This window comes from Schistocerca gregaria, chromosome 6, assembly GCF_023897955.1.
Source record: "Schistocerca gregaria isolate iqSchGreg1 chromosome 6, iqSchGreg1.2, whole genome shotgun sequence".
NCBI lineage: Eukaryota > Metazoa > Arthropoda > Insecta > Orthoptera > Acrididae > Schistocerca > Schistocerca gregaria.
Window position 1 is genome coordinate 249,656,736 of NC_064925.1, and position 13,231 is coordinate 249,669,966.

General features: G+C 41.9%; 1 protein-coding gene across 1 annotated transcript; it reads left to right on the forward strand.

Moving 5' to 3' along the window:
* The first annotated feature begins 9,064 nt into the window (after window positions 1-9,064).
* On the forward strand, window positions 9,065-10,838 carry LOC126278945 (cytidine deaminase-like). The gene is made up of 2 exons (XM_049979223.1): window positions 9,065-9,507; window positions 9,601-10,838. The coding sequence occupies exons 1-2, from the start codon at window positions 9,465-9,467 to the stop codon at window positions 10,002-10,004; spliced, it is 447 nt and encodes a 148-aa protein (XP_049835180.1). The 5' UTR covers window positions 9,065-9,464; the 3' UTR covers window positions 10,005-10,838.
* The last annotated feature ends 2,393 nt before the right edge of the window (window positions 10,839-13,231 follow it).

The following is a 13,231-nucleotide window of genomic DNA, read 5'->3' on the forward strand; positions in this document are numbered from 1 at the left end:
GGAATCTGTTTTTTCTGAATTTATTTAACATTGTGCAGGCATACTTCAATTAACCTTCTCTGACTGTCGTTCAGTATACATGTGAAAGACAAACACAGAGGTAAGGCACACTGAACGCCTAAATCACTGAAAGGCCGAAACACGTACGTACACCACATCTGCAAACCACTTCATGTAACATAATCACCATCCTACTGTCACGAAAACAACGCCAGTAAGCAGCAATAATAATTTGTAGACAGCTGATGTACACCTACCACAACCCAAAAAGATCCACTGCAGTACCTTTAAGCAAAAGATAAGCCATCCGTGTCACTTGAACAAATTATTTTTCCAGCTTATAATGCACACATAAAATTTCTGGTAAAATTTTTGCCCACTTGTGGTTTCCAATAAACCTACGATTTCAGTCCAAAGATTCCGAACTGTATCCCAGTTATGATGTTTTTCATGTTCAGGATGTCACAAACTCCGTCTTTGACTAAACTTATTAGTTCCATGCAGTTCTACTAAGCCCCCTATAAAACCTCCAGAAGTGTGTAACATGAATTGTGAAACACCCTGTATAGCTCACCTCTGCAAGAACAGGGACGCAACTCAAAAATGCAATACGTCAGAAAACTCTGCTTGTAGCTTTCTCATTGCTTTTGACTTTGATAGAACGGTACTCAGGCAAGCTGTCTGTGGTTACAGGTGGCTTGAGAAAATTACTTTTAATGCACAACTAAGCGAATTACAGTCATCGTCTCTTTAATATATGGGTGAGCAGACTCGTGCGTGCTACCATTAAACTCGTAATTTTATTTAACCTCCCTCTCTTTGTTTAGGGACTTTGCTTGACCGCTATAGAGACTTCGATACTTGCTTTAAACGACTCTGGGAAGTCCCTCTGTTATGAACTTCAAGAATTCTATAAAATGTGTATTGAAATAGCATCACTTTCCTTTAAATGTGAAGTAAATGTCGTTGGCAATAAATTACATCATAATTTTTGTGCATGGTAGGGAGCTTCACGCTTATTTTTCAGTGACATAAACTAAGAATTGCTGTTCTTTGAGTTGTGTCACTATTATTGCCGGGGCGCGATATGTAAAGTAGCGCGGATGTACACAGTTCGTTGCGAGTGCGAGTTCAACGTGTAAACTAGTCAGACCTATATACAAGGTGTACAACTTTGCTTCCGCCGTCTTTTCCCCAACATTTGAGTATTTAATTAAACAAATTGGTTACACATGTATCATTCAAAGTGTTTTCCATCGCTGGCCACGGCTTTCTCCCATCTTTCGGGCGGCGTACGAATCACGCGTCGAAAAAATTGTTCATCTTTCGAATAGATCCACGAATCGATCCAATTTCTGATTTCTTCAAGACATCGGAAGTGTTGGTCAACCAGGCCATGCGCCATTGATCTAAACAGGTGATAGAGGGAGCATTGTCTGGAGAATACGGCGGGTGGGGTAGGACTTCCCATTTTAACGTTTCCAAGCACGTTTTGGCCTCTTTTGCAATGTGAGGTCGAGCGTTATCGTGATGCAAAATCACTTTATCGTGTCTCCCGCTATATTGCAGCCGTTTGTCTTTTAATGCTCTGCCCAAACGCATAAATTGCTTTCGATAACGAGCACCTGTGATTGTTTCACTTGGTTTTAACACCTCATAGTGCACAACATCGAGCTGGTCCCACGAAATGCATAACATGCTCGCGGAGCCGTGAATATTCGGTTTGGCCGTCGACGTGGAAGCATGGCCGGGATATCTCTAAGAATTTTTGCGTTTAGAATTATCGTATGGAACCCATTTTTCGTCCCCGGTCACAATGCGATACAGAAATCCATTCCGTTTTTGCCTCTGAAGCAACTGCTCACAAACACACAAAAGCCGTTCAACTTATCTTGCTTTCAGCTCACACGGGACCCAAGTTACTTCTTTTCGAATCACGCCCATAGCCTTGAGACGTTTTGAAATGGCTTTCTGTGTCACTCCCACTAATCGTGCCAATTCTTCTCGATTTTGACGCGAGTCTTCACTCAGCAATGTCTCCAATTCTGCATCTTCGAAAACATCCTCTCTTCTACCTCTATGCCTGTCTACGACGTTAAAATAACCGTTCTTGAAGCGTTGAAACCCCTCACGATAGGTTATTTCACTAATAGCGTCCTTACCATATGTACTTGAGAGCATTCGATGAGACTCAGCCGCTGTTTCCTTCATATTGAAACAAAACATAAACACTTCGCGCAAATGACGAGAATTAAGCTAGTAAACTGACATTTGCAATTAAGAACAACTTTATGATGCAGACACAAATCGACTAATGTTTGAATGAAGTTATATTGAGCGAGGTCCAAGCTAACTGCCTGACGTCTGCGATCTGTTTCTTTCGACCGCTACTTACCGTTGTCGCCACCTTTCGGCAAACGGCGGAAGAAAAGTTGTACGCCTTTTAGGTCGAGCTGCCGAATGCGTTGTCTTACTACAGTATGATTTAGTAGAGTAGGAGTGACAGTTACAGTCGTCTTAGCGCAACTGCTATTCGCATCTACTTCAAGTAATCATGTAACACTATTTAGTATATGTCTCTATTGCAATGTCTCTCTGTGTGCTCAGCTATAGATTAATACTGTTCTCACCCGCAGAGGATAGCGCTACGCAGCTTCCGGGCCACCTACGAGGGATTTTCTTTCGCCGTCTCGACTATAAATTGTGCCTTTCGGAAATTCCCCACAGTCGTTTAATGAAGAAAGTAAGAGCATATGGACTAACAGACCAATTGTGTGATTGGATTGAAGAGTTCCTAGATAACAGAACGCAGCATGTCATTTCCAATGGAGAGAAGTCTTCCGAAGTAAGAGTGATTTCAGGTGTGCCGCAGGGGAGTGTCGTAGGACCGTTGCTATTCACAATATACATAAATGACCTTGTAGATAACATACGAAGTTCACTGAGGCCTTTTGCGGATGATGCTGTAGTATATCGAGAAGTTCTAACAATGGAAAATTGTACTGAAATGCAGGAGGATCTGCAACGAATTGACGCATGGTGCAGGGAATGGCAATTGAATCTCAATGTAGACAAGTGTAATGTGCTGCGAATACATAGAAAGAAAGATCCTTTATCATTTAGCTACAATATGGCAGGTCAGCAACTTGAAGCAGTTAATTCCATGCATTATCTGGGAGTAGGCATTAGGAGTGATTTAAAAGTTGATCGTCGGTAAAGCAGATGCCAGACTGAGATTCATTGGAAGAATCCTAAGGAAATGCAATCCGAAAACAAAGGAAGTAGGTTACAGTACACTTGTTCGCCCACTTCTTGAATATTGCTCGCTAGTGTGGGATCCGAACCAGATAGGGTTGATAGAACAGATACAGAACCAACGGAGAGCAGCACGCTTCGTTACAGGATCATTTAGTAATCGTGAAAGCGTTACGGAGATGATAGATAAACTCCAGTGGAAGACTCTACAGGAGAGACGCTTAGTAGCACGGTACGGGCTTTTGTTGAAGTTTCGAGAACATACCTTCACCCAGGAGTCAAGCAGTATATTGCTCCCTCCTACATACACTCCTGGAAATTGAAATAAGAACACCGTGAATTCATTGTCCCAGGAAGGGGAAACTTTATTGACACATTCCTGGGGCCAGATACATCACATGATCACACTGACAGAACCACAGGCACATAGACACAGGCAACAGAGCATGCACAATGTCGGCACTAGTACAGTGTATATCCACCTTTCGCAGCAATGCAGGCTGCTATTCTCCCATGGAGACGATCGTAGAGATGCTGGATGTAGTCCTGTGGAACGGCTTGCCATGCCATTTCCACCTGGCGCCTCAGTTGGACCGCGTGAGACGACGCTTCATCCAGTCCCAAACATGCTCAATGGGGGAGAGATCCGGAGATCTTGCTGGCCAGGGCAGTTGACTTACACCTTCTAGAGCACGTTGGGTGGCACAGGATACATGCGGACGTGCATTGTCCTGTTGGAACAGCAAGTTCCCTTGCCGGTCTAGGAATGGTAGAACGATGGGTTCGATGACGGTTTGGATGTACCGTTCACTATTCAGTGTCCCCTCGACGATCACCAGAGGTGTACGGCCAGTGTAGGAGATCGCTCCCCACACCATGATGCCGGGTGTTGGCCCTGTGTGCCTCGGTCGTATGCATTCCTGATTGTGGCGCTCACCTGCACGGCGCCAAACACGCATACGACCATCATTGGCACCAAGGCAGAAGTGACTCTCTTCGCTGAAGACGACACGTCTCCATTCGTCCCTCCATTCACGCCTGTCGCGACACCACTGGAGGCGGGCTGCACGATGTTGGGGCGTGAGCGGAAGACGGCCTAACGGTGTGCGGGACCGTAGCCCAGCTTCATGGAGACGGTTGCGAATGGTCCTCGCCGATACCCCAGGAGCAACAGTGTCCCTAATATGCTGGGAAGTGGCGGTGCGGTCCCCTACGGCACTGCGTAGGATCCTACGGTCTTGGCGTGCATCCGTGCGTCGCTGCGTTCCAGTCCCAGATCGACGGGCACGTGCACCTTCCGCCGACCACTGGCGACAACATCGATGTACTGTGGAGACCTCACGCCCCACGTGTTGAGCAATTCGGCGGTACGTCCACCCGGCCTCCCGCATGCCCACTATACGCCCTCGCTCAAAGTCCGTCAACTGCACATACGGTTCACGTCCACGCTGTCGCGGCCTGCTACCAGTGTTGAAGACTGCGATGGAGCTCCGTATGCCACGGCAAACTGGCTGACACTGACGGCGGCGGTGCACAAATGCTGCGCAGCTAGCGCCATTCGACGGCCAACACCGCGGTTCCTGGTGTGTCCGCTGTGCCGTGCGTGTGATCACTGCTTGTACAGCCCTCTCGCAGTGTCCGTGGCAAGTATGGTGGGTCTGACACACCGGTGTCAATGTGTTCTTTTTTCCATTTCCAGGAGTGTATATCTCGCGAAGAGACCATGAGGATAAAATCAGAGAGATTAGTGCCCACACAGAGGCATACAGACAATCTTTCTTTCCACGAACAATACGAGACTGGAATAGAAGGGAGAACCGATAGAGGTACTCAAAGTACCTCTGCCACACACCGCGAGGTGGCTTGCCGAGTATGGATGTAGATGTAGATGTAGAATTCATTGTGCTGTGCAAGTAAGGAAACTAGGAGTACAGAATGATTAAAAAATAACAAATTCAATTGCTTATTACAAACTATGAAAGACATAAACAAAATGCACGTGTCACTGGACACAAGAAGGTTAAAAGTTTTATGCTCACACAAATGGAAATGAGCGTTTCGCGTCATTGGCTGGAAGGCCCCTTGCGGGGTAGGTCCGGCCGCTTTGGTGCAGGTCTTATTACATTCGACGTCACATTGGGCGACCTGCGCGCCGGATGAGGATGAAATGATGATGAAGACAACGCAACACCCAGTCCCTGAGCGGGGAAAATCTCAGACCCAGCCGGGAATCGAACCCGGGCCCGTAGGACGGCAATCTGTCACACTGACCACTCTTTTTTGTATCTCAATTAGTTCATCATAGATCCATTGACTCGGTTTTTTTTTTTTGATTACAGAGGGCAGTTAACCCTCTGGCCGAACACGCTGAGCTACCGTGCCGGCAGCTATACCGTACTCTCATCGTGAGCACCATACTTCGCTCGAGAAACATCGAAGCGATAGTCCATTACATTCCACATACGAATCAACAGGACCCTGGTTATTGAATCGACAGCTTTCAACCATTTCATTTCTCAGCTCTTGAATAGAAGCTCCACAGGTGGAACCAAGATTCTGTCTTTTATGTACCCTCACAGGAAAAAAAAAAAAAATGCAAGGTGTGAGGACTGGTGACTCGGGAACCCAAAAACAATGAACAAGAACTTGTCCTCTATTAATACAACGTTTTGGGATGGTGTTGTTAAGATAACGACGCATCTCCAGGTGAAATTGAGGTGGGTCACCGTCATGCATAAAAATGCAATCCCTGAAATCTTCGTTAAGTTAAGAAAACAACCCATTTTGCAGCATGTCCAGCTACGACATTCCTGTCACAGTTTCCTCCACGAAAACGAGAGGTCCATAAACTTTGTGAACAGAAGCGGCACAAAACATATTCTTATTTGGTGAGTCTCTTGCATGTTCGGCGACTACACCAGGATTATGTGACCCCAAAATTCGTACATTATGGTGGTTTACTTTAGCAGACAGATGAAACGTCGATTCACCGAAAAGATGACTCAATCGGGAAAAAAGGGAACTCTCCCATATTCGTACCTTCTGTTATGGTCGCCGGGACGCAATTGTTGAATTAAATGGAACTTTATTACAAAGCTCTATATCAAGGCGTCGTCTCAGAACACGCCACCCTATCGTTTATGAAACTTCCTGGGCTGCCTGTCTTGTGAACTTCCCAGGTCTCCGTGTGAACGTCATCACGGATGCGCTCGACATTTTCGTCAGACGTGCGTGGCCGATAGTTCAGATGCAAATGCAACCAACTTCCAAGAATTTCGTGTCCCAGTGATAAATCTGCATGTACAGAGGCGACTTCTTATTGAACCGACGGCGGAATGCACGTTGCACTTGGACGATGGATTGATTTCAAGAAAATGGTTCAAATGGCTCTGAGCGTTATGGGACTTAACATTTATGGTCATCAGTCCCCTAGAACTTACAACTACTTAAACCTAACTAACCTAAGGACACATGGCTTAGCCACGCCTGGGGAGGTTCGTGTCTCGGTCCGACACACAGTTTTAACATTCCAGGAAGTTTCACATCAGCGCACATTCCGCTACAGAGTGAAAATATAATTCTGGATTTCTCTTATGTTGTAATCACCATGTTGCTACAAACAGACAACAGCGCAGCTGTGTCGAAACTTTGAACAAGAATACTTATTACAGTCTTTCATAGGTTGTTTATAATAAGCATTTGAAATATGTTTGAATCGCCCAGAATACCTCATTCATGTATTTACTTCTCTCTACGCTACATTAAGGCAACATTAGGCTAACTACAGCGCACACGGAGGCATTTAAGCTATAATTCTACATAATCTCCAAACGACCAAGGAACGGGAAGAAACTTTAATAGGTGGCACAAGGAGCCCTCCATCATACACTTCACCGTGGTTTAAGAAGTATAACTGTATAGTGCGCTAACGGCTGAAATTTGTTTTTGCTGCTTATGTAAGACATCGAACACCGTAACCACAGTCGTTTAAATTTTCATACGCCACAATGCAGCGTATATGGATCCATTTTTGAGTCATTCGTGTGCATGGCCTACCCTTTTACTACACTCACAACTCTGTAGGCACATACATTTTATGTTAGTAGAACATTCGTGTCTTACGGAGTCGTTTAGCGTGGGGCCTGTGTACAATCTTGTTCTATTGCTATATAAAAAAAAGAAAATTCACTTCGAGTTTGTGGATAAAATGTTTCGTCTTAGTGCGAAATCCATAGTGCAGTAGAAAAAAGTACTTTGTATGACACTATGTTCTTGTAACAATCATTTCTGCAGTCCGGTGAACAAGTATCGTATTTGAAAAAGGCTAAGATCTTAAGGACCTTGACGTTATTGTTCTATTGTGGGTTCATGTTTATCTCGGTTTAGTGGGCGTGAGATGATAGCGCGTTGTTCAAAGAAATTTTTTTCCAGACTGGATTCTGTAGCAGATAGTGTATCTGCGGCGGTCGTTGGCTGTAAAGAGTCGTAGCGTATTAGGGACCAGTGACGTCAGTAACTCGACGAATGCAGCTCCGTTATGTTGATTGCCTCACAAAGCAGCAGTTAAATAGTCTACGGAGGGGGGACGTAAACCAGTGTATGTGAACAGCTCCAGTGCAACCGTTGGACTAGTTGATGAACCTTAAGCATGTCTACCAGAAACCAGGAAGTAGTAAAATTTTCTGACCTTCGTAAGTGGGACATGGTGCCCCAACATTTTCTTATAGCCAACACGTAAACCTTTACTTCATTTTAATATCGTTAATAATTATTACCTATTATTAAATACTTTTTATTGCAGACTCAGATATTCAAGAGCTCATCAGAACAGCTGTTGCTTATCGGCAGAAAGCGCACTGCCCATACAGTAATTTCCAAGTAGGAGCAGCGTTGAAGTGTGATGACGACTCTGTATTCGGTGGTTGTAACGTTGAAAACGTTGCTTATGGGTGCACGATATGTGCTGAACGCACTGCAATTGTGAAAGCCGTAAGTGAAGGTAAAAAGGTGTTCAAGCATTTTGCAATAACAGGAGACGTAACCGATGGATTTCTATCACCTTGTGGCTCATGTCGTCAAGTGATTGTTGAATTTGGAACAGATGTGAAGGTCTATCTGGCAAAGCCCGATTTTTCAGATGTCCTAGTGACGGACATGGACACTATATTGCCTCTATCGTTCGTTCCAACGTCAATTCCCCAGTGACGTACAGCCACGTTAATCACAGGAAAGAAAAATGCAAGCCTTTATGAACAAATAATTGTTATCTTTGCTCTCAAACTGTAATACAATATTTCTGTAAAATTGTTTGTGGGTTTGGGTATATAAAAATATAGAATTTTATGAACGGTGACAGTGTTCCTTCGTAACATGTCGTCTGTCCGCTGCTCTCATATTGGCTGCGTAGTGCTTATGGACATACCAATTGACCAGTGCCATCTAGGCATATAACTGAGTTGACACACCATCTTTCCTTTCCCACATAGAGTAAATACTCTATGCTTTCCCAGTAGGCATGTATATAACGGCGAACGCTGACAACATTGCGGCACGAAAAACGTAAGTACGCCAATCGCAGTGATCTAGACCTTTAACCACATTTTATATGAGTAGAAAACTTCGTCTTTTTACGGAATAGTTTAGCTTTATTTCTATACAAACTATAACCTTTTCTTTTACTATAAAAAAGAGCTTTCGCGACAGAAAATCATTGAATCCGTCGATTTTTTGGCGTAAAAGATTCACTTTATGGGCAAAAACCTTTTGTTGAAAAAATAACTACTTCATCTGCAGTCTGTGTTCTCGAACGTATCATATCTATGCTCTGGTGAACAAGTATCGTATCTGAATCAGGTGATGAACTTTGGAGGTGAATGTTACTGTTTTTGTTGTGTTTGTGTTTATCTTAGCTAAACGGACGCGAAAAGACAGCGCGGTGCACGAGGAAACTGTTTTCTGCACTGCACTCATTTGCGGATGAAGCATCTGCGTCTGTGATTCTGTGTAGCCCTTTCTGTGTAACCTTGGTATGTAGAGTCGTGGCAACATGTACAAGGAACCAGTCTCGCCAGTGCGTCACCGTACTTTGCTACGATGTGCTGATTGCCTCACAAAGCAGCAGTTAAAGAGTCTATCCAGGGAGAACGTAAAAAACTGCTGTATGTCAACAGCTCCAGGGTGACAGCTGAAGTAGTTGGTGAACTTTAAGCATGTTTGCAAGAAACCACGAAATAGTGAAGTTCTCTGACCTTGGTAAGTAAGGCGTAGCGTCCCAACCATTTTTCTGGTCGTTTCTTTTTAATTTCCGTGACAATTATTACTATAATAACTTTTTTTAAATTACAGACTCAGATGTTCAGGAGCTTATCAGAACAGCTGTTTCTTATAGGCAGAAAGCTCACTGCCCATACAGTAAATTTCCAGTAGGAGCAGCGTTGAAGTGTGATGACGACTCTGTGTTCGGTGGTTGTAATGTTGAAAATGCCGCATATGGTTCCAGTATATGTGCTGAACGCACTGCAATTGTGAAAGCCGTAAGTGAAGGCAAAAAGCTGTTCAAGCATTTTGCGATAACGGGAGATGTAACTCGGGGATTTATATCGCCCTGTGGCTCATGTCGTCAAGTGATGGTTGAATTTGGAACAGACGTGAAAGTCTATCTGGCAAAGCCAGATTTTTCAGATGTTCTAGTGACAGATATGGACACTATATTGCCTCTAGCGTTCATTCCACTGTCAATGCCTAAGTGAAGTAAAGTGTACAAGGCTATGTTAATCACAGACACTTAAAGAAAGGAAAGATTGATAATTGTTTATTGCAGTAATATCTGCATAATTTTGTTTTGACAGTGTACCATTTAAAAGAGCATGATCTGTTATAATAATGCAGTATCTCTGTAAAATATTTTTTTGTGATGGTTTTGGCATATGATACAGAATTAATTATGAATTGTGTCTTAGTTATTTTCGTACCTAGATATCACTCGTAATGCATGGAATGCTTGTTTTAATTTGGCATGTAAGGTGGCCACTGTGATGTGGCATGTAGAATAATGCTGTGACACTGTTGCATTTGCCTTACAGATGTAGATTTCTGTTCTTCTACTATCTCTCAATGCTCAGTATGGCTGTGTATCTGAATTCAGTGACACATGTTATATGACATCCAAGAGCGTTTGTTATTGCTCTCCCTTCCTCTTTCTTTGTGATACTGTATTTTGCATCACAGGTTATCTGTGGATGTGGAATTATGTTGGTGACAGGGTGATAATATTGTAAAATGGAAAAAAAAAATGCAACAAACATACTATAAACTACATTCTATTAGCAATAATCATGCTATTGCCATTATCTCTTGTGTTAAGTGTAACTACACTGATGTTCTCATCTTAACAGTTGAACAAATGCCATTATAATTTTGCAGTAAGTAGTAAATGGCACAGAAGATGAAATAGGCTGAAAAATGTTTTTCAGTGCACTTCGGAAGTGGAACAGGTTTTCATATTGATACGTACTGCTGGAAGAATAAAGGAATCATAGCATTGTAAGTAGTTTGAAGCATATTAAACAGGTGTGGATTCTTGATGCCTTGATTGTGTTGGTTTAAGCCAAATTATTTATCTCCGTTTTTGTCTCCTGCTCAGTTTAGAAGTCTTCCACAGTTTTTACTGTGTTTTGACTTTGGTGTCAATACAGTGTTGGCTGGAGGCACCATCTGCTACCAATAGCACCTTCTCAGCTTCAGACGCTGCAATTCATGTACCATTTTTGACATACAATGTTGGTGGTAAATTTCTCTTGCTCATGAAACTGTAAAAATAAATAGTGATGCTACCACTCCAGTGCTTCATATGGAACTAAATAGTAGAGCACATTTTGAAAACTATTATGTGTAGAGAAGGTGGCATTACTATTTATTCATCATATATTATGGTATCAGGAAATTGGCATAATTACGTTACTTGGATTGTTCCTGTTGGTAATAATCAGGCAGCCAACAGATGGTCTGTTGGTACTGTCGGTAAGTAGTACATATCATTTGCCCCCATTAGTAGTCTTGCTGTTGATGTCGGTGAATGATAATGGTTTAGCTATTGAGACTAGCAGTTATCCAAAATTAAAGTCTCTTCATATTTACATATCTTTGGTTTTTATTGTGACCAGTACATTGAAAGGGCCTTTGTGATAGTTAAATTGAGCAATAGCAAGCTCTTCAGATTTCTTCTTTTATTGCTGGTATTTATTCGGTACCAAATAATGTTCCTAGTGATAATTATTATGATTGTTCAGTTAATTGAATTGCTGTTGGTACAAATTATGAAACACTTAGTGGTCAAAAACGAACTTTCTCTTGAGTAACAGTGATATTACCTATTTGACAGATACTGTAATACATTTTATTCAAATGCTGGTTTTAGAACTGCTGCACCAGCTAATATTATGGAAACACAAATATGTCTGCAGTTTGAGTTATTGTGGAAGAGACTGTGAGAAATAATTTGAGAAAAGTAGTTGCTGATCAGCTTGAAAAACGAAAAGTCAGAAACAATAGCTTCACCATGGTACATCATCCGTGTCGAAAAGATGTGGAAATTATTGAAGAAGTGAGGTAAAATAATGTACCCATTGTGTTAAAGAAAGTTGCATTCTTGGAACAAAGCATACAATGCCATTACATTCGGTTATTTTTGTGTTCTCTTAGTTCATTTTTTGTACCTACACCTAACCATACTTTCATCCCCTACTTCTTGTTTGCAATATTCGGTATGCTATAAATTAGTATTGAAGTTTTATGTAAAATACTATCCTATTTGTACCTAACAGCAATAGTAATTGGTTCTGCACTGAATATAATTTTCAAAATTTCAAGAGGTCCAGGATCACCTATCCTGATCAGTCATATATTTGCTCATTCTCTTAATCTATAATTGCATGGTTTTGTTACACAAACTGGTATTTTCCATGTCTGAGACTGTCGTTCTAGTAGATGTAGGTTTATATGAAGTTATATTAAAAACAAAGATTCCAAGACTTACCAAGAAGAAAAGCGCCGGCAGACAGGCACAATGAACAAAACACACACACAGAATTACTAGCTTTCGCAACCGATGGTTGCTTCTTCGGTTGGGAAAGCTAGTAATTCTGTTTGTGTGTTTTGTTCATTGTGCCTGTCTGCCGGCGCTTTTCCTCTTGGTAAGTCTTGGAATCTTTGTTTTTAATATATTTTTCCCATGTGGAAGTTTCTTTCATATTTTATTTATATGAAGTTAGATTCTTTGTGATAATTTTGTATCTACTCATCCTATCACTCCGTAATTTGCTTGTTTCTCATTATTATTACACTCCATGTGCTGTGTTAGCACAGTTGAACGGTTAGGGATAAGAAAAAGAGAATTATATAGATAAGCTTCCAGTTTTCAGTATAGCGATCAGTTCCTTGGTGTACTTCCAGAAGTAACTTAGTGTGCATGCTTGTGGAACATATATGTCTACATACTTTCATGTACTAAAACATGTTTGTTACCTCTTTTAAGATAGCGTGTGTTGGGTAATAGATAGCGGTGGTGGTGAACAAAGAGTACTTCCTTTGATCGAGAACACCGTTGCATTCACAACCAATACAAAGAGAAAAAGCTGTGTGAAACTGAACTATTCATGTTAATGGATACATCCAGATATAATCCCACTTTGGTTCAGTTTCATACACAGAAAAACATCATTTACTTTCAGAAGTGTTTGAAGAAATAATTGATTGCCTGAAAGAACCCATTCAGTTTGAATCTAGCAGATGATGGGATACAAACTATTATTGCAGGAACCTTTAATATATCATAGATGCAATACAAATTAAGTCAAAGACTTAATGAGCTACCTAGTAATATACTATCTCCTCCTAATGATGATTTAATTAGTGTCATCCTGAATGGCATCATTGTAATCATTTCCTGAATTTTGATGACAATGGAATATCTTGGCCA

Coding starts and splice junctions, on each gene's coding strand:
- LOC126278945 (XM_049979223.1), top strand. CDS start 9,465: ATGTTTGCAAGAAACCACGAAATAGTGAAGTTCTCTGACCTTG. Junction 9,508..9,600: donor AGTGAAGTTCTCTGACCTTG/GTAAGTAAGGCG, acceptor TTTAAATTACAG/ACTCAGATGTTCAGGAGCTT.